Genomic DNA, 19,797 nt, shown 5'->3' with positions numbered 1-19,797 from the left:
GCGATTTTCTCCACAGACGTTCAGCAATCCTGGAGCACTGCCGAAGGAAACGAGTTTGTTCAGTGTGCCAAGGCTGCCTGCGTGTGTGTTGTATATGATATATGTGTATAATAGGTATATGCTGTATGTAATGTATGTATGTGAGTACATATTATGTACGTGTATAATAGGTATATCCTGTATGTAATGTATGTATGTAAGTACATATTATATACGTGTATAATAGGTTTATCCTGTATGTAATGTATGTATGTAAGTACATATTATATACGTGCGTAATAGGTATGTGCTGTATGCAGGTGTAACCTTTATATTGTAGGAGACCCCAACCTCAGTTATGCTACTATTTGTGGATTAAAAGCAGCCTCAGAAAGCAGGACATGGTTCTGCAGCCTGCACAGTACAGCACGTGTAATTCACCTAGACTAGAGACACAGAGATGGAATCACAATGTGAGGGGGAGGTTGGAGGCACTAATGGGGGTATACTATGTAGGAAGGAATTTCTCTGCCGCAAAATTCGGGAGGTAAGGAGCACAGGGGCCCGCTGAGACTCTGTCGCCCAGGGGCCTCCTTAAACCTGGAGCCGGCCCTGGTACCCATAGAGCTTATTTATTCAGGACATGCCAACAGGACACCTGGATGGGGAACAAGGGACACACTGGATTGGTCCTTCATACACCTTCTTTTTGCTTTACATGAGAGCAAACTAGGGGGGGAGTTTTAGAGCTTTTCAGCTCACAACATACCTCCTTGACTGGATACAAAGGTAACAAACCCTACATGAGAAATATTAGGTGTGCACAGTAAATGTTTCCATTTAGCATGTGGAGATCTTGAATATGAAACACAAAAAACTTCAGCCTCGCACTTTAGACAATGAGTGCACTTTTAAGATCCGCCCTTTATCTGCCTGTTAAGGATATCACACTGGTCTTGGACGCCATCTTACATACTGTCAGAAATTTATAAAGACTCAGTATTCATTTCACATAACTTTGTGTAGTGAAAACTAAAGTTTGGGTGGTGTTTGCCCCTCAGCACACAAAGACTTAGTGCTCGCTAGCACCACCTAGGGCAGTGGTGGCGAACCTATGGCACGCGTGCCAGAGAGGGCACGCAGAGTCCTCTCTGCAGGCATGCGTACCATCTCCCCATTCTTATCAAAGTCGGAGCTCCGGCAGCCACTGCATGCTGAAGCTGATCAGCTCTGCTCTCACTAGTGATGCCTTAGTGAGACAGTAGCAGCCGATCAATGCCCGCCCCTCCTCCTCTTCAGCCCGGGAAGACAAGTACAGCAGTACGAGGAGTGAGAGTCCACAGAAGGAAGCCTGCAGCATCAGAAGATGATAAGAGGTCAGGAGCTGCTGGGGCTTCAAAGGTTCTGTCAGGTGGCTTTGGGACACTAAACCAACTATAGGTAACTGTGATTTAGTGTCCCAAATCCCCCTGTATGACAACTGTCTGTTGCCACATATATACTGGTCTGTGTCTGAAGCGCTCATCACTTGCATCAGGCGGCCAATGAAGCCAGCATAGCTCCCCTGCAGGCAGCGCATGTACAATGTGGCCGGGTGCTATGCTACATCACTGGCCGCACGGTGCATGTGATGAGGCAAGTATATATGTGGTCACAGACAGCTGTCATACGTGTGATCCCAAATCCACATGTGCCCACACCTTTCACCACCTCCCTGCCAAATTGGATCAAAATGCCACTTTTTAGCCATTTTGCAGCATGTAATAAAAACTGATCAAAAGTCTGTACGGTCCTCAAAATGGTAGCATTAAAAACATCAGGTCACCTCGGAAATAATTACACTACACACAGCTCCGTACACTGAAGTATGAAAAAGTTAGCGCCAAAAATGGCAAAATAAATAATTTTTTTTTTGTACAGGTGGTTTCATTTTTGTAAATGTATGAAAATATTATAAAACCTTTATAAATTTAGTTTCCCCGTGATCGCACCCACCTAAAGAATATATGAGACATTTCATTTGTGGTGAACAGTGAAAGCAGTAAAATCCAAGCCCACAAGAAAATGTCACAAAAATGGCACCAATTTCACTGCATTATGCAGAAAACAAACCCTCACAAAGCTCTTTACATGGAAAAAATAAAGTTAAATTTTTGAAAGTGAGGAGTGAAAAATGAAAATGCAAAAACAAAAAAGGGGTTAAGATGGCAATATTTGGTCCATAAGCAGACTAACTTATAGTCCCCCAGTCCCTGCCTCTACTCAGGACTGCTGTCACTGTATGGGGGTAATGATAATCAGTATATCGCGGTAATATTCCACACTGATGGCAGTAATACAGTATTCATCACTATATTAGCTTCTAGTATAGTGTTATTATTGGTAATGTTGGCCTTTCTATAGTGGTCTTTATAACCAGAATTCTGCTATTTATGTGGTTGTAATGGTGGCGTCATGATGTCAAAGTGTTATTTGTCTCTTGTATAGTGGTATTGTGCCGCTATGGGGCTAAATTGCTGTGTTGGCACCTTGCACTAGAAACATCGCCGTTGGTTTGCAGTTTGGGCACTCGGCCTCTTAAAGGTTCGCCATCACTGACCTAGGGGAAGGTATCCAGGTGAACATCTGGGCATTTTGTTTATGTGAAGACAGCCAATGGTTCTACATTCCTTTGTGTGCTTACATCCAATATTGTTGAATTTCAAGGGTCAAACCACCCAATAGTATTCCCCGCTTGTGTACTTGCACACCCCTTTCAGAGTGTGTTTTATGACTTTCCAGATAAGAGTTTCAGTGTCAAAGAGAATAATGCAGGCTTGAGCTAATCTTCAGAAAGGACAGTGTGTCTTTCCTGGTTTACTCCATTCCAAGCTGGAATAAAGACTCTATAATTTGAAAGTCACCTTTACAATGTTAGGGGTTTGAGCTCCAGATAAAAATCTCTGGGCATACTTTTATGGACATCTGACCATCGAGGTGACCTCCGCGAGAGTCCAGGCGGCCAGTGACCAGAACTGACAATGAGCGCTCGTCGGGGTAAGTCAAGTCTATTTTTGTCTACCTTGACTGTAGTTCTGTCTCACTGGCTGAAAGGGACTGGGTAAGGTCATCTCCTTGTGTGATAATATGTACTTTGCCTTAAATGTCCATAAATAAGAGTATGTTCACTATGATTGTGGCAAAGGATCCCTTGTAAGGTGATTGACAGAGACTGGACGGTACCTATGTATGTTGTAGAAAAAGGTCTGCAGTGCCCTCTTGTGAATTGTTGATGTAGTTCAGAGAGTTTGTGATGGTGTTGAGATTTTTGTTCATGTAAGCGCTGATAGAATCTGGAAGTTTGCAGAGACAAATTCTGGCCAAAATTTGGCCAAAATTTACGACCATTCCTTCAGGATTGGGATCGGCCCCCGTGATGCAGTAGTGACAGTAGAGACAGTAGGGACACTGACGGGAATTTTACAGTTGAGCGTTAACTCCTTGATTTCTGAAACATTGTGTGAAGGTCTCTAATTTGTACTTACTGATAGGTAGCGGGGTAGTCTGGAGCTGTATTTACGGAGGATATCTATAGCCCTTGAACAAAATCAGGTAATCTACAGATTCCACAAAATGGGTAGTGAGCAAAGTAAGACTGTAGCTGGACACTGCAGTACTAAAAAGGCAACTGACATAATGTCGCACAGGAAAGGTAAAGAGTGGGTAAAAGGAAGTTATGAGGTATTGAAGTTTTTGGGTATGTTAGATGATCCCCTGAGTGTGCAAAGGTGGGAGACAGCACTTGATGAAAATGGCGGTTGGCTCAAAGACAAAGAGTGGCACACCCAGGAGTTAATGACAAAGGGTTGGACCAAAGTGGATGGGGTTGATTACTGGAGACTTAGACCAGTGACTACGGACGGACCAGGACAGAGTGACAGGAATCCTTCAGAGTGCCCATTGAAGAAAGAGACAGCCGATAGGGACATTTCAAAGTTTTTGATGTGGAAAGAATTTGAGAAAAAGAGATTTAATTATATTTTCCTGGGGGGGCGTGGCCTAGCTATGGTGGCGCACAGACGTATCCTGCACTAGCTCCCGCTCTGACCCCCAATCTAAGCTGTTTAACAAGGCCATCCAGCTCCATCCAACAGCCTAGATGGGTCCCAAAAAGAAGGTAGACCCCAAGGCACCCAGCGCTCCCCCAACCAGGACGGCGGCGAGGGGTATCGGGAAGTACCTTACCCCGGCAGCGGCTCCTGCATCCCAGCCACGAGGCGCCAACATGGCGGAGGGTCCGGATGTGGCGCACGCATCCCGCTCGCTCTCCGCGCTGGACGCGGGAGCGGGCGGAGAGGAAGTCCCCGCGTCACCTGGCAGCACCAAGCAGAAGTCGGCTGCAACCCTGCTTCCCCGCGGAGCCCCGAGGGCGGCCGGAGACCTGCGCCGCTCAGTCAAGATGGCGGCGCCCAGCACCTCCGCTGCCGAGATGCCCATGAGTGTGGATGAGCGGGGCGAACAGGAGGCTACTGGAGCAGCCCGCTCTACAGGTGAGCGACAGTCCCCAGAGCAGAGGAACACACCTACAGGGACTCCCACAGAGGTAGCAGCGCTCATTAAGGGAAAGGCTGCATACAGCAAAGGGACAGTACAGGACTTGGCAGCATGCCCAGCTAGACCACAGGTAGTCTCAGCACCTGAGGACACAGATTATGCCCCAAAGTGCAGCCCATGTGCCCAACACCTTGCTGGGCCCCCTCATGATGAGGTGAGCACACGAGTTTTTCAGGCACAGTCACCCTCTTCTTTCTGGGCGCACTCCGCCGGCCCCTCCCAGGCATCTCTGGGACCGCACGGGCCTCCACAATCTAGAAGCCCATACGAGGCACCTCACTCCCCAATCTTGTGGCCTTCGCAGGGGGAAGAATGGCCCTCTACACCTGCTGGGGGTTCTCCAGCAGACATTCCCCCTTCCTCCTCCATACCAGTACCTACCCAGCAGGGCCCAGATGATCTAGGCCCCAGGATGTCTCCATACTCTGACGGCTCTCTTTCGCCTCCCCAACTGCCCGCTATGATGTTGTCACAAGAAATGGGCGCTTTAGCCGAGTTGCGAGCTCTACGTACACACCTCCGCTCAATTCCCACTAGGGAAGATATGGAAAGTTACGTAGCCAGACTGGAACAGGCGTATACTACGGAGCTAAATGCAGTGCGAGAAGATGTTCAGAGAGTAGCCACTAGGGTCACCAACGTGGAAGACACCCAGGCTACCCTCAGTGAACGAGTAGACAACCAGGACTCTATCTTAGCTGCACATGCCTTCCAACTTCAGTTCCTAGCTGATCAACTGGATGATACCGAAAATAGGGGTCGTCGGAATAATATTCGAGTGAGAGGGCTGCCTGAAACAGTTGAAGCTGCTCAACTGCATACCACTCTACAGCAAATCTTCAACTCCCTATTGGAGGTTCCAGAACACAGTCCCTTGGAGTTGGATAGAGCACACCGCTCCCTACAAGCCAAGCCTGCCGCCCGAGATCCCCCTAGGGACGTCATCTGCAGAGTGCACAAATACCAACTCAAAGATGCTATCATGTCCAAAGCAAGGGAGGCAGGAGAAATTAGGTTCCAAGGTGTAACCCTACAGTTGCTTCCGGATCTTTCCCGCCTCACGCTACTTAAGCGCAAGGCGCTCAAGCCATTCCTAGGAGAACTACGACAAAGGAATATACCCTACACGTGGGGGTTCCCATTTTGCCTTCACATCCGCCACGCAGATAAAAGATACACCTTGCACCACCCGATGGATGTCCCGGGGCTCTCTGCTACACTGGGATTCCCAGCCCCACTTATAAATGAGTGGCCAAGACTCCCGGTCCCTGGGGGAATGAGAGGAGGAGGTCCCCCTCTTCCAAGGCCGGCTAGACCTCCAAGGCGCAGAGGTCGTGGGGCCCGAGAGGGTGGGGCGCGCCCAGCGTCTCCACGACAGCCGAGAGACCCTCGCCCCTGAGTGGTCTGATACTTTGACCCGCCGCGACTGGTCTCACATATTACAAATATGAACGTGATGCCTCTCCATTGAATGCTAGTTTCAGATAAGTGAATATGACAAACAAATCTTTGAATGTATCTTCCATGTTCTGATCTGATGGGTATAGGTATGTCAGTTCTAGCCGAGCTTGCCTAGTTCTTTGTGTTTTATCTGACATATACACCCTGCATTAGGAGATCCGAGGCGGGTTCATATACAGCTATATTGATGCTGGATGGTTCTCATTACACACTGTTTCTTGTTATGTTAATATACAGCCTATAGGGGGTCCATGCTGTCTGCTTCTCCGCTCTAGCTAGCTATCTCCCCCCCTGGGGTAACGCGTACAACAGGTTTGTCCGCGTATATACATTAGCTATACCCCTCCAAACTTTGGTTTGGTAAATCAGTTTACTGTGTTATTAGTTTTCTTTTTGTATCGTTTATATCTATAGTAGATATTTTGTTATTTTGTCAGGACTGCAACTGCCCTGTCTTGTCAATTACTCCCCTTACGTATATTACTGTTTGTGTGCGTCAATCCCCCCTGTGTGCTTACCTATTGTTCCCTCCCCTAATCCCCTGCCCACACCCAGCTCAGGGACCACATACGTTAGGGCTCCGTATATCTCCCACACATGGCGACGGTGAAACTTGGGTCGCTGAATGCTCGGGGGCTAAATGTCCCACAGAAACGATCCCAGATTCTCTATGGCATGCATAGGCAGGGCGTCAGGGTCCTATTCCTGCAAGAGACACATTTCAAAACAGGACACTTCCCAGAGATCAGAGACCGATACTTTAACACCTGGTTCCACAGCTCCAATCCCGACTCACGCTCTAGGGGCGTGTCAATTGCGATCCATCGTACCCTCCCACATGTTGTCCTGGACGAGCGTCTAGATGAGGCAGGCAGATACGCATTTATCAAATTGCAAATCTTTGATCAAACTTTTACATTTGCAAACCTATACTTAAGTCAGTTTATTTTTCAGTGGCGGCCATCTTAACCCCTTAATGACTTGGCCTTTTTTTAGTTTTTTCACTTCCATTTTTCACACCCCACCTTCAAAAATCTATAACTTTTTTATTTTTCCACATAAAGAGCTCTGTTATGGCTTATTTTCTGCACTTCGTAGTGACGGTATTTAATGTTCCATGGCGCGTACTGGGAAGCGGGAAAAAAATTCCAAATGCAGTGAAAATGGTGAAAAAACACATTTGCAACGTTTTCTTGTGGGCTTGGATTTTACAGCTTTCACTGTGTGCCCCAAATGACAGGTCTACTTTATTCTTTGGGTTGCTACGATCACAGGGATACCACATTTGTACAGGTTTTATAATGTTTTCATACATTTAAAAAAATTAAAACCTCCTGTACAAAAAATTTTTTTTTGATTTTGTCATCTTCTGGCGCTAATAACTTTTTCATACTTTGGTGTACGAAGCTGTGGGGGGTGTCATTTTTTGCGACTTTTGATGGCGTTTTCATTGCTATCATTGTTAGGACTGTGCTACCTTTTGATCACTTTTTATTAATTTTTTTATATTTTCCAAAATGGCAAAAAAATGTCATTTTTGACTTTGGACGCTATTTTCCGTTACGGGATTAAACGCAGTGAAAAACCGTTATTATATTTTCATAGATCGGACATTTTCGGACGCGGTGATACCTAATGTGTTTATGATTTTTACTGTTTATTAATATTAATATCAGTTCTAGGGAAAGAGGGGTGATTTGAATTTTTAGGTTTTTTTAATATAATTTTTTTTTTAAAACTTTTTTTAACTTTTACTTTAACTATTTTTCAGACTCCCTAGGGTACTTTAACCCTAGGTTGTCTGATCGATCCTACCATATACTGCCATACTGCAATATGGCAGTATATGGGGATTTTACTCCTCATTCATTACAATGTGCTGATAGCATATTGTAATGAATAGGTTAAAACGAGACAGCTTCGGGCCTTCGTGAGGCCCGATGCTGTCATGGCAACGGATCACCGCTCCCCGTGACGTCATCGGGGAGCGAAGATCCGCGCCAAGATGGCGGCGCCCATGCGGCGCCATCTTTTTGAAGCCTCCGGCAGCATTGCCGGAGGTGATCGCGGTGAAAGCACCCGCGATCGGTGCTAGCACCGATCGCGGGTGTTACCGGTAAGCCTTTGCTGCAATATGCAGCAAAGACTTACCGGCTATGGAGAGGGCTCGGCCCGCGAGCCCTCTCCATGCACCGGGACCCGGCGCGCGCCGTACTAGTACGGCGCGCGTCGGGAAGGGGTTAAGTTATATTACCTTCAAGTCCCTGAAAGTTAATTGCCTATGACTCTACTCTGTTGGCAGCCATAAAGGCTGGTTGTAGGATAGCAGCTTCACCCTTGAGGAGTCCTGGCGGATGTTTGAGATAAAATGCCGGCAGGTGAATATTTTCACAAATTTCAAACATTTGCTAAGGGTCTTGAGTGTGCAATGCTGTTTGTTTATTTTATTTTAAAACTTATTTGATCCTGACAATTGCAGAAAAATTACTAGAAAAAGTATTGCAATGTCTCTGGTACCTGCTTTCTGAGTTAATCAGGGTCAGATCTGTGGGCAGCTGTGCAGCTGGGCTCTGCCTTATCTGTGTCTGTGAGAAGTGGCCTTGAAGCGCATAGAAAGCATCTGTGTTAAGTGGGGGCGACAGAGCTTACAATCTAAAAAGACTTAAAGGAATTTGCTTGTGATAAGAATACAAAAAGACAGTATGATGTGATGTCCTCCTGTGTACCCCACGAACAGACTAAGCAAGAAGAAGCCCCCCAACTGTATTACAGAGCCTATGACTGACTTTTGTTCCTTTTTTATTAAAAACCAACACAAGTGTACCTGATTTCTGTTTGAGACGTTGGAGTCTGGCCACAACTTTATAGAGAACACAGAACACTGAGCTAGAGATGATTGAGAGAATCCTATATGTCTAGATGAGATAAAGCGGAGACCGGTGTTAGCAGACTAGAGGCGTCTCTGGCAGACTTGTGACAGAAAGCCAGGAAGAACAGAGACTAGTTTCACTGGCAGTTTCACTAGCTGATGGCAGGAAACAAGGTGGAACAAGCCACAGTTGAGCCAGGCCTGGGAAAGGTCTGATTCCTTTTTCAGATCCAGACAGAGGCCTGGAGACTACGTGGTGGTGAACATCTGGGCATTTTGTTTATGTGAAGACAGCCAATAGTTTTACATTCCTTTGTGTGCTTACATCCAATAGTGTTGAATTTCAAAGGTCAAACCACCCAAAAGTATTGCCCCCTTTCTGAGTGTGTTTTATGACTTTCCAGATAAGAGTTTCAGTGCCAAAGAGAATAAAGCAGTCTTGAGCTAATCTTCAGAAAGGACAGTGTGTCTTTCCTGGTTTTACTCCATTCCAAGCTGGAATAAAGACTGTAATTTGAAAGTCACCTTTACAATGTTAGGGGTTGAGCCCCAGATAAAAATCTCTAAGACTGTCCTAAAGGAAATAAAAGGGTCCATAATGTGTCTCAATCTGCAATGCACAAGCTGATATCAGAATTTGTGTTCTCTCTTGCATTTTATATAGTAAAGTTGAGCCCAGCTACATCACTGCAATCAATCAAGAGAAAGGAAAGGGATCAATACAAGAGATCTCCAAGGGACGAAGACATGAGCTGGGGTATTTAACATTAGCTAAATCCTTTAAGACGCCTTCTTAGGGTTACGTCTATACAACCAGAGGCATAAATGATATCACTCTGCTTTGGCTGGAACAATGACCTATAAAAGTCTTCAGCACCTCTAATTCCAGGTTAATGAGGCGATGTCATGGTAACAAGCATTAGCAAAATACCAGGGAGACAAAAAATATACATTATTCCTAATTACTGCACCGAGCAGCCTATAAATAAGAGAGACGGAGAAATGGTGAGAAACAAGGTGAAAATGCAGAGGTTGAAAGGTTATGGATGTATGATCTCTGGGGGCCACATTAATAGAATGGGGGACCCAAGCCCATGCTACAAGTAGATTGAAGGACACACATGCATCTAGGCACACCGCCTGATGCCAATGGGACTGGCAATTATATCCATCCCCTATTAGTCATACATATAAGCTTCACCCTTTTAAAACTCCATGGTTAAAGGGTAGACCCCCTTTTACCAGCATTTGAAACGTTTATAAACTTCCCAGACATTTCCTTTCTGTTTCCAAGTGATCTTTCATATAACGATAAACCTTTATCCACTATTCTCTTTATGCAAGTGAGTTTCTTGGTGCACCAGTGGTGGGTCTGTGCCTACTGCTGCACCTGTTTTCTACTTTCTACACATTTTCAATCATTGTATAAAGCAGTACAGTTGCGTATGACTGGGTGGTGTTAACCCCTTAACGCTGAAGCCACTTTTCACCTTCCTGACACGGCCCATTTTTTAAAATCTGACATGTGTCTATTTAAGTGGTTATAACTTTGGAACGCTTTAACACATCCAGTTGATTTTGAGATTGTTTTTTCGTGACACATTGTACTTCATGTCGGTTGAGAAATTTAATCAATATGTTTAGTATTTATTTATGAAATAAATGGAAATTTGGCAAAAATTTTGAAAAAAACAATGTTTTCCAAATTCAAAATTTTCTACTTTTTGGAAAGTTGGTCATATCACTAAAATAACTTGATAACTAACATTTTCCATATGTCTGCTTTAACTTGCCATCATTTTTCAAACATCTTTTCCTTTTTTTAGGATGTTAGGAGGCTTATAACTTTAGGTGCAATTTTCAGATTTTCACGAAATTCATCAAAACCTACTTTTGGGGGGTCAATTTAGTTAGAAGTGACTTTATAAGGCCTACATGACAGAAAACCCCCACAAATGACACCATTTTAGAAACTACACCCCTCAAAATATTCAAAACAACCTTTGGGAATTTTGTTAACCCTATGAGCGTTTCATGAGGGTGAAAGATAAATGAAAGTGAAATTAGAGAAATGTAATTTTATCTTACTATAGATTCATTGAACACTAAAATTTGCACCTTCACAATGGGTTAAAAAGGAAAATGCATTTTACAATGTTTAGGGCAATTCCTCCTGGCATGCCAATACCCATTTTGTCACTGTACCCTGCTGTACGGGCTCAGGGGGGCACTTGGAATGGAAAGAGCGTTGTTTCGATTTTGGAGGGCAAATATGGCTGAAAAAGTTTTCATGTGTCAGGATGCATTTGGAGAGCCATAATGGTACCAAAACATAGGAAAGCCCCAACAAGAGACACCATTTTGGAAAGTACACCCCTTGGAGAGTGTAGCAAGGTGTAATTTGTGTATTTACCCCAACAGGTGTTTGATTCAATCAGGCCCCAAAAGGGAAAAAAGGTGAAAATTATCTCAAAAAAGGCACTTTTACCCCAAATTTTTGTAAGCCACAAGGGATAAAATATGAAACAACCCCCATAAATGTGTAAAACTATTTCTCCTAAGCACAGAACTGCACCACTTTTGCATATAAAGTGTTGTATGGGTACACAGTAGGGCCAGAAGGGAAAGAGGGGCGTTGGCCTTTTAGAAGCCAGATTTGACAATCATCCTTTACATGTGTCAGGATGCATTTGGAGAGCCCTAGTGGTACCAAAACAGAGGGGAACCCCAACAAGTGTCACCATTTTGGAAAGTGCACCCTTTGGAGAATTTAGCAAGGTGTAATATGTGTATTTTCCCCTACAGGTGTTTGCTTCAATTAGGTCCCTAAAAGGAAAAATATGAACATTTTCCCAAAAAAGTCACTTTTACGGCTAATTTTTGTATCCCATAAGGCATTAAAGATGAAACAACCCCAAAAAAGTGTACTAGCATTTATCCCGAGTATAAAATTGCCCCACACATGGAAATAAAATGTTGTATGGGTACGCAGTGAAGCTCAGAAGGGAAAGAGGGGCGTTGGACTTTTAGAAGCCAAATTTGACAGACATCCTTTACATATGTCAGGATGCATTTAGAGAGCCGTAGCGGTACCAAAACAGAGGGGAACCCCAACAAGTATCACCATTTTGGAAAGCACACCCCTTAGAGAATTTAGCAAGGTGTAATATGTGTATTTGTCCGTAAAGTTGTTTGATTTAATTAGGACTTAAATATGAAAAAGGTGAAAATTTTCTTATTAAGGTCATTGTACCCCTAATTTTTTATAGCCACAAGGGATAAAAATATGTAATAAACCCCCAAAATGTGTAAACCTATTTCTCTCGAGTGTAGAAGTACCCCACATGTGTATATAAAATGTTGTATGGGCGCACAGTAAAAAGGAAGGGGGATGTTTGCCTTTTATAAGCCAAATTTGACAGAAATGTTTGACATGCATTTGGAGAACCCTAGTGGTATAAAACAGATAAGAATCTGAAAAGTGACCCTAATTTTTGAACGCACACCCCTTAGAGAATTTTGCAATGTGTAATATATGTATTTGCCCCTACAGGTGAATGATCCAATTAGGCCCTAAACATTAAAAAGGTGAAAATTTTCCTATAAATGTCACTTTACCCCTAATTTATGTAAGCCACAAGGGATAATATATTAAATAACCCCAAAAAAGGTGTAAAACTATTTCTCACAAGTGTAGAAGTACCCCACATGTGCATATAAAATGCTTTATGGGCGCACAGTAGAGGAAAAGAGGGATGTTTGTCTTTTAGAGGCCAAATTTGACAGAAATCCTTCACGTGTCAGGATACATTTGGAGAGCCGTAGTGGTACCAAAACAGAGGAAAACCCGAAAAGTGACCCTAATTGTTGAATATACACCCCTTGGGGAATATAGCAAGGTGTAATATGTGGTGTAGGGTAATACACGAGGTGAAATGAGCATTTTGAACATATAGGTGGTTTCCAAATACGATGTGCAATGGAGTCCAAGATGGAAATTGCAATTATTTCTGGAAAGTTCAGTGCCCGTTATGTGGCGCAGCTTATGAAATAATGGAGGGGTATAGGGAGCAATGGGACATAACAGTTGTTACAATTATTCATTTTACCTAAATGAATTCACAACAGGTTGGGGCGTAAATTGTGAATGTGTTGCGTATAAGGAGATGGAGTATACCAAGGGACCAACTAAACTTTTGTCACTCTGGAGGTGTCGCAGGTCTCTTAGTAGTATGTAGTGTCCATCCTAACTCCTCTTTTGGAACAGACTCTTTATTGAAGCAGCAGAATTCACCGGGAAAATGCTGTCCTGGCAAAACACAGGAACACCTAAACCAGAGCGACTGGGGCCCCGTCCTTCTTGTCCCAATATTAGTTTCCTAATACCTTCCTCTTGAAAACTGAGAAATGATACGGCAGGACCTGCACATTGGAACAGCTCGTAAGAGTTGTACAGCATAATCTGTACAATGTGTACGGCCCGCACTTTTGTACCATATCTTCGTTTTCCGTAGGGAAATTATTGCCAAGTGTTGCTCTTATTCACCCTAGCGAAGCCCATTGTGACGAATATTGCTGCTTTTGGCTGGACCAAATCGACCAGCCAATAGCAGCAAACGTGGACAGAGGGGGGCAACAAAACCCCTCTGGACCGCAAGGCAAAATTGGTGGCTGTCAGAAACAGCCGCCACCCTACCCTGATCACCGTGTCTACAGACATGGTGATCGGAATTACTGACGTCATAAGTAAATTCGCTGCTATTGGCTGGTCTGAATTGATGAGCCAATAGCAGCGATCGTGTGGGGGGGACGTAACCCTTCTGGTCCATGGGGCAGGATGGATGGCCGTCAGGAACAGCCGCCATCTTGCCCCGATCACTGTGTCTGAACCGTGTTGGCAAGTCGCTACCCGCCGCACCGTTCTATAACAACGCGCGTTGGGAATGGCCTATACAATCTTTATTTATTTTTTAAGCAATTTAGACAAATAAGGGCTTATTTTTTGCGAGACGAGATGCACTGTAAAAAAACCTTCATTTTAGTGGGTTTTTAGTTTGTTGAAGCAATTTTATTAACTCTTTACGTGAGGAGGAAAATAAAATCATCAATTCTTGTTTTGGATTTTTAGCATTTTTTTTGGGGGGGTGTTCACTGTAGCATAACAATAATATATTATCTTTATTCTACGGATCACTACGATTACGGTGATACCTCATTTATATAGTTTTGTTTATATTTGTCCAATTTTATTGAAGGGGGGGGGGTCCGATTGACTTAAAAACACCCGCGATCGGAGAAATCTCCGATCGCGGGTGCTAGAGGCGGGTGTAGGCTATAATATGTAGCCGACACCCCAGCTTCTGGCGCCGGCTCCGTTCAGGAGCCGGCGCCAGAAGCTTGACGTAATAATACTGCATTTTGCGGGAACGCACCTCCCGCCATGCAGTACTATTACGTCAAATGTCGGGAAGGGGTTAAAAGAACACAGCAGGTGCTACAGGCACATCCACAGTGCACCAAGAAGATGTACAGGAACAGAATATTCTTTAAAACAACTGATCACTGGGAAACATGTTATGTCTGGAAAGCTTATTAAGTGTGCTACACAATGCTCCATGTGCTTGCTAAATGATTTGGGAGCTGTAGAATCCCTTTAAGCAGCTTCATTCTGCATTTTGTGCATCTTCTATCCTACTGATCTGCAAATACATGTCATTCCAACCTTTCGTTTCTACATTGTACAAAGAACTGTGGACAGACACAGATCAATATTCATATAGATAGTAAAAGCCTCTTATGATTCCCCAGTAGGTATCCAAGCTAAACCAGCCAGGGCCATAAATTGAGAGAATGTTCTGGTATATCTTGGAGCTATATAGGAAATGTGCTGAGATATTTATAGAATGATACACTTGGCCAGCACTGGAGTATTCAGCTACTCCCTGGATAAAACATTCTTCTGTCTCTAAAACTCACGTCAGAGCTTTACACGAGCAGACGACCAATTACCATCTCCTTCACCATTTCTACAAGACCCCTTAATACTCCCAAACATCTGTTAAGGAGCACATTCATCCGCCCGCCAAGATGAGACGCTTCTGGCACGGCCAGAGAAGGCGCAGTGTGATTAAAAGGAGATCCCTATAAGATCTTACACTCTTTCTACCTCCAGGTGGAGTGGTTTTTTTTGGATGTGAAAAAAAAAATTACCAAGTGATTTTTTATTTCTACTTTTTTCTTTAGTAAATCAAGATGTGGGGAGGAAAAGCTTTCACCGTATCCCCGGAATGATTGTAATTAATCCTGTGCGCTTCACTGAAGATGCTAAGCTGTCAAGAGAGCGCCAGAGAGATGAGAGAATGTGAAATAACACGCCAAGGATGGAAGAGAGAAGGAGGAGGGAGAGAGGACCGATGAGAGGCATAGACAAAGCTAATAAAGATGTTGGGGCAGGAGAGGGTCAAGGGAAGGAGTATGGATATACTGCTGCTGGAGTGTTCTTTCTACAGATGAATCTATTCACCAATTACTGTAAATTCATGCTGTTTATTTGACGCCATTATCTGCAGTGCCATACTCTCCCTACTTTCCTTTTCTCTGATACACTATGATCAATTTCATGGAAAGCCAAACAGTTTGTCCCTTTGATTTCGAAATCCAGTAGAAAAGCAATAAGAACAGGAAATCACTGCACTGTCCCCTCCCTCATGCTTTACACTGCAGCTCTGCTTAATCAGACTGGTTGCTGAAACATGGAGAGCTGTGAGCAAATCTACCAAAAACTGCTGAATGAGGACTAAGAAAATTAATTCCAACAGAGAAAAATCCTAAAACACAGACTAACCACTTACTCTTCTTCAGTGTATTCATTTCTTACAGGGAACCTGTCACCACCTTTTTCATAAAAACACGTATTGACAGGTTCCCATAGAGCCCCTATAGCACAAGGGCACCATTCTCTTACCTTAAAAAACCTCAACTCAGAAGCTGGTAAAATGATCTTTGATTCTTTACCTGGTATCCAGGAAGTGGCGTGGCCTCCATGGCCAAACTGAGCGCCTCCTCCTGACCTCCCTTAATAAGCGACCACCTCCCTGATCTATGCCATAGGGCCGGCTGAGTTCCTGTACCTGTGCACTCGACTTCTCAGGCTTGCAATGCACAGTGAGCTTCATACGGTAGTGGTTTCATGCCTTCGCCAGCAATACGCAAACTCTTCACATGAGAGAAGAAGAGTTCGCACGTGCGGGAATTCGGCTAGCTGGCCGCATTACCTGAATATGGGAGGTGGTGGCTTGAGGGAAGACAGGAGGAGCTGCTCGTGGCCATGGAGGCCAAGCCCCCTCTGACTCGCTTGCTTTTCTGCCTGGATACCAGGTAGAGAATTAAAGGACGCCTACCACCAGGATGAAGGATTGTAAACCAAACACGCTTACATGCACATGTGCCCCCTCTGGCAGGGTCTCCTCTTCTTTTAGCTTCTTATGCTCTGGCTTTTACATATAATTACTTTTTAAAATTATGCAAATGGAAATTACTGCAATGGCAAAAGACGCTCAAAGAAGAGCGGATCCTGCCAGTGGATACACACCAGTATGTCAGTGTGCTTAGTTTACAATCCTTGAAACTGGTTGTAGATGTCCTTTAAAGTTCATTTTACAGACTTCTTAGTTGTTGTTTTTTTTTGGGGGGGTGGAGGGGTAAAAAAGGGTTGGCCTTGCGCTTTTAGGGCTCTATGTGAACCTGTCGATGCAGTTTTTTATGAAAAAAAAAAAGGTGGTGATTGCTTCCCTTTAAGGACATGCCAGGAAATTAAAGGGTATTTAGGATTTCACATTTTTGCCTAATGACAGGTTCCGATAGCCTGTTGTAAATTCATTCCCAATCTACTTTTGTAATTAACATTAGTGATTCCATTCACTTTTAAAAGTATACAAAAGTATACCTGACTTGGTGCCAGCAAACTGCATTGAGTCATGGAGTCATCGTTATCTGCAAATTACTCTTACAACTCAACTTCCTCCTTTCTCCTGCAGAAGTGGGTCAATGCATGTTTGCATGAGAGAGCAGATAATAATGATGAGAGGGAGCCAGGTATCCTTTTATCAACAAGTGAATGAGCCACTAATGTTAATCATAAAAGCAGATTAGGAATTAGTATTAAACAGTCTGTAGGAACCTGCCATTAGATGAAAATGTGAAATCCTGGTGACAAGTGCCCTTAAAAAGCTATATTTTCTGTTTCAAATAAGTCACTTTTTTTCTTATTTTATAGTGGCTGAATTTCTCTGTAACACAATAAGATGTTGGCATGGAAACTTTATCCATACAATTATATTTTGCACAAAGTCTCCATTTCAGTAATGCATGGTATAAGTTTGTGCTTGTGATATATCTATCAATGTATTATATATGTGTAAAAATCACAGGTTTGGTTGAACTTACCTATCACTTTGACAAAATATGCATCAGCTTCAAAGTTATTCATTAAGACATGGATGGCACTGTCCTCTGAGCTACTCTTGCTTAATACAATTATGTCCAGGATACCCTGAAATGGCAGAAACATACATCAATAAGGCAGATCTACTGAGTAAAAGATGCCATAATCATGTGTATTTTAGAACTTAAGTAATTGGGCTTGTCCAAATCTTAAATAATTTTATTCTTAATGTGCTTTAGAAAGTGGCATTAAGAAAAGAAACAAGTTTTGCGCAATTCCTTTATATAATGTAGACATTTTTGAAGATTTTTTAACCCCTACTGCCAGATTTTTTTTGTTTTTGCATTTTATTACAGTATTCACCCCCCACCTTCAAAAATCTATAACTTTTTTTTTATTTTTACATGTAAGGAGCGGTATGAGAGTTTGTTTTCTGTGTAACAAATTGCACTTCCTATTCCATGACATGTACTGGGAAGCGGGAAAAAAAAATTGGTAGTGAAATTGGTAAAAAAAAATAAATTTGCACCTTTTCTTGTGGCTTGCATTTTACGGCTTTCGCTGAGCCCCCCAAATGACATGTCTACTTTATTCTTTAGGGTGGTATGATCATGGGGATAGAAAATTTATATAGGTTTTATTATATTTTCATACATTTAAAAAAATGTTGTTTTGCCATGTGGCGCTAATAACTTTTTCATACTCCAGTGTATGGGAGCTGTGTGTTGTGTTATGTTTTGCAACTTTTGATGACGTTTTCAATGCTACCATTTTAGGACTCTATGGCCTTTTGATCACTTTTTACAGAATTTTTTATATTTTGCAAAAAAGTGCCATTTTCGTCTTTGAGCACTATTTTCTACTGTGCGGGTTAAACACCGGGAATAACGTTATTATATTTTGATATATTTGACATTTTGGGACGTGGCGATACCTAACATGTTTATGATTTTTACTGTTTATTTATATTTATATCAGTTGTAGGGAAAAGGGGGGGGGGTGTATTTGAATTTTCAGGTGTTCTTTAGTTAATTTTTTTTAATTATTATTTTTCAGACCCCATAGGGTATTTAACCGTAGGTGGTCTGATTGATCCTACCTATGGCAGTATATGGGGATTTTTACACATCATGTATTACAATGTGCAAATCGACTTTTAATGTCGTTGGCAGCGTGGCCGGCGGCAATCACCGAGTTATGCTATGGAGAGGGCTATGTACCGTGTTAGGTAAGGTGGTTAAAGATTAATTACATATTAGTGTATGTACACTAGAAATGAGTTTGTTGGAATAAAAAATGTTCTCAGGATGTCAAGACTAAATGCACACTTAACACATCGAAACTGCATTTCATGGTGGACAGATATCAATAAAGTTAAAGTTCTTTTAACCGCAGTGCTGGAAAACTCCCTTGTTCCTTTAGCACATGTTCTTCCCTGCAGCTGCACAGTGGAACCACAGCCAACCATTAGGTGTAAGGGTCCTTGCACACGAATGTATGCTCACCCAGGCTATAGTCACGTCCTATATTTTTAACACAGTGTGGTGAGACGACGCGTGCTCACCGCACTATGACCAGGTGCAATGGACGTCAATGGGGACCGGTATCCAGCCAACTTTATCAGTTTTTCTCTTTTTGAAAGTATAAGTAACAGTGCAAGTAAGACAATTTTTGGACACAGGAGAAACAATGTTGTACATGAGCATAACCATATAATGCTATAAAGGTGTGCACATAAAATACATAAAATACAAATAAACTGGAGAAATAGTTTCTTTGGCAGCACATTTATCTTTTTCCCCCTTTTGCATGTTTTTTTGTCATGCCCAACATCAAAGTAATAAGTCCACCTAGACTGGCATACTTAATAATTTACAATCAGATTTTATTAAACGTTACATGGATAGAGCTGCAGGGGGGAAGTCACCGCTAATAAATTTATGTAATTAATTATTTAGCACAACCAAGACTTCAAACATTTATCTACTTAACCCCTTCCATTCCTCTGATAACTTAGCCAGGAACAGCATTGGCCACGGTTTTCTTCACAACACTACAGTATTAATGTCAGAACTCTTTCAGGTCACCAGTCCTGATTGAAACACACCTGTTGAATGCTCTGCAAAGGGATGCTTCATTGTCAGTAGCCTCTCTCAACTGGGATTGTAAATGCATACAGTCATATGAGAGTGCTGGAGCAATGTACCAATCAGCTTCTTGGGTGTTATACTGTCGCTACATAAATTCCTCCTATTAGACATGTTAGTCTTCTGGCTCAGGTTATCTGTATACTCTACTGTGCGTTTGCAGTGTTTGTACCTTTGCTCAAAGGGAACCTGTCACCAGGGACCTGATTTTCACTAAATACAGGTTGCAGAAGCCCATCACACCTGCATTGCAAATATACTCACTCTGCAGCTCTCAGCCCCCACCTTTGTGCTCCTGTACAGCT

The 19,797-nt window shown here is 43.0% G+C and overlaps 1 protein-coding gene across 2 annotated transcripts in view; it reads right to left on the bottom strand.

Moving 5' to 3' along the window:
• ITFG1 (integrin alpha FG-GAP repeat containing 1) overlaps nucleotides 1-19,797 on the bottom strand; it is a 162,995-nt gene that overhangs the window by 30,210 nt on the left and 112,988 nt on the right. For both annotated transcript variants that reach the window (XM_072117170.1, XM_072117171.1), the window contains exon 12: nucleotides 17,348-17,453. In XM_072117170.1, the coding sequence (XP_071973271.1) occupies nucleotides 17,348-17,453 (106 nt within the window). The remainder of the gene's footprint in view (nucleotides 1-17,347; nucleotides 17,454-19,797) is intronic.

The sequence above is a fragment of the Engystomops pustulosus genome, chromosome 7, assembly GCF_040894005.1.
Source record: "Engystomops pustulosus chromosome 7, aEngPut4.maternal, whole genome shotgun sequence".
In the NCBI taxonomy this organism is placed as follows: Eukaryota; Metazoa; Chordata; class Amphibia; order Anura; family Leptodactylidae; genus Engystomops; species Engystomops pustulosus.
This window is presented reverse-complemented; position numbering and strand designations above follow the sequence as displayed.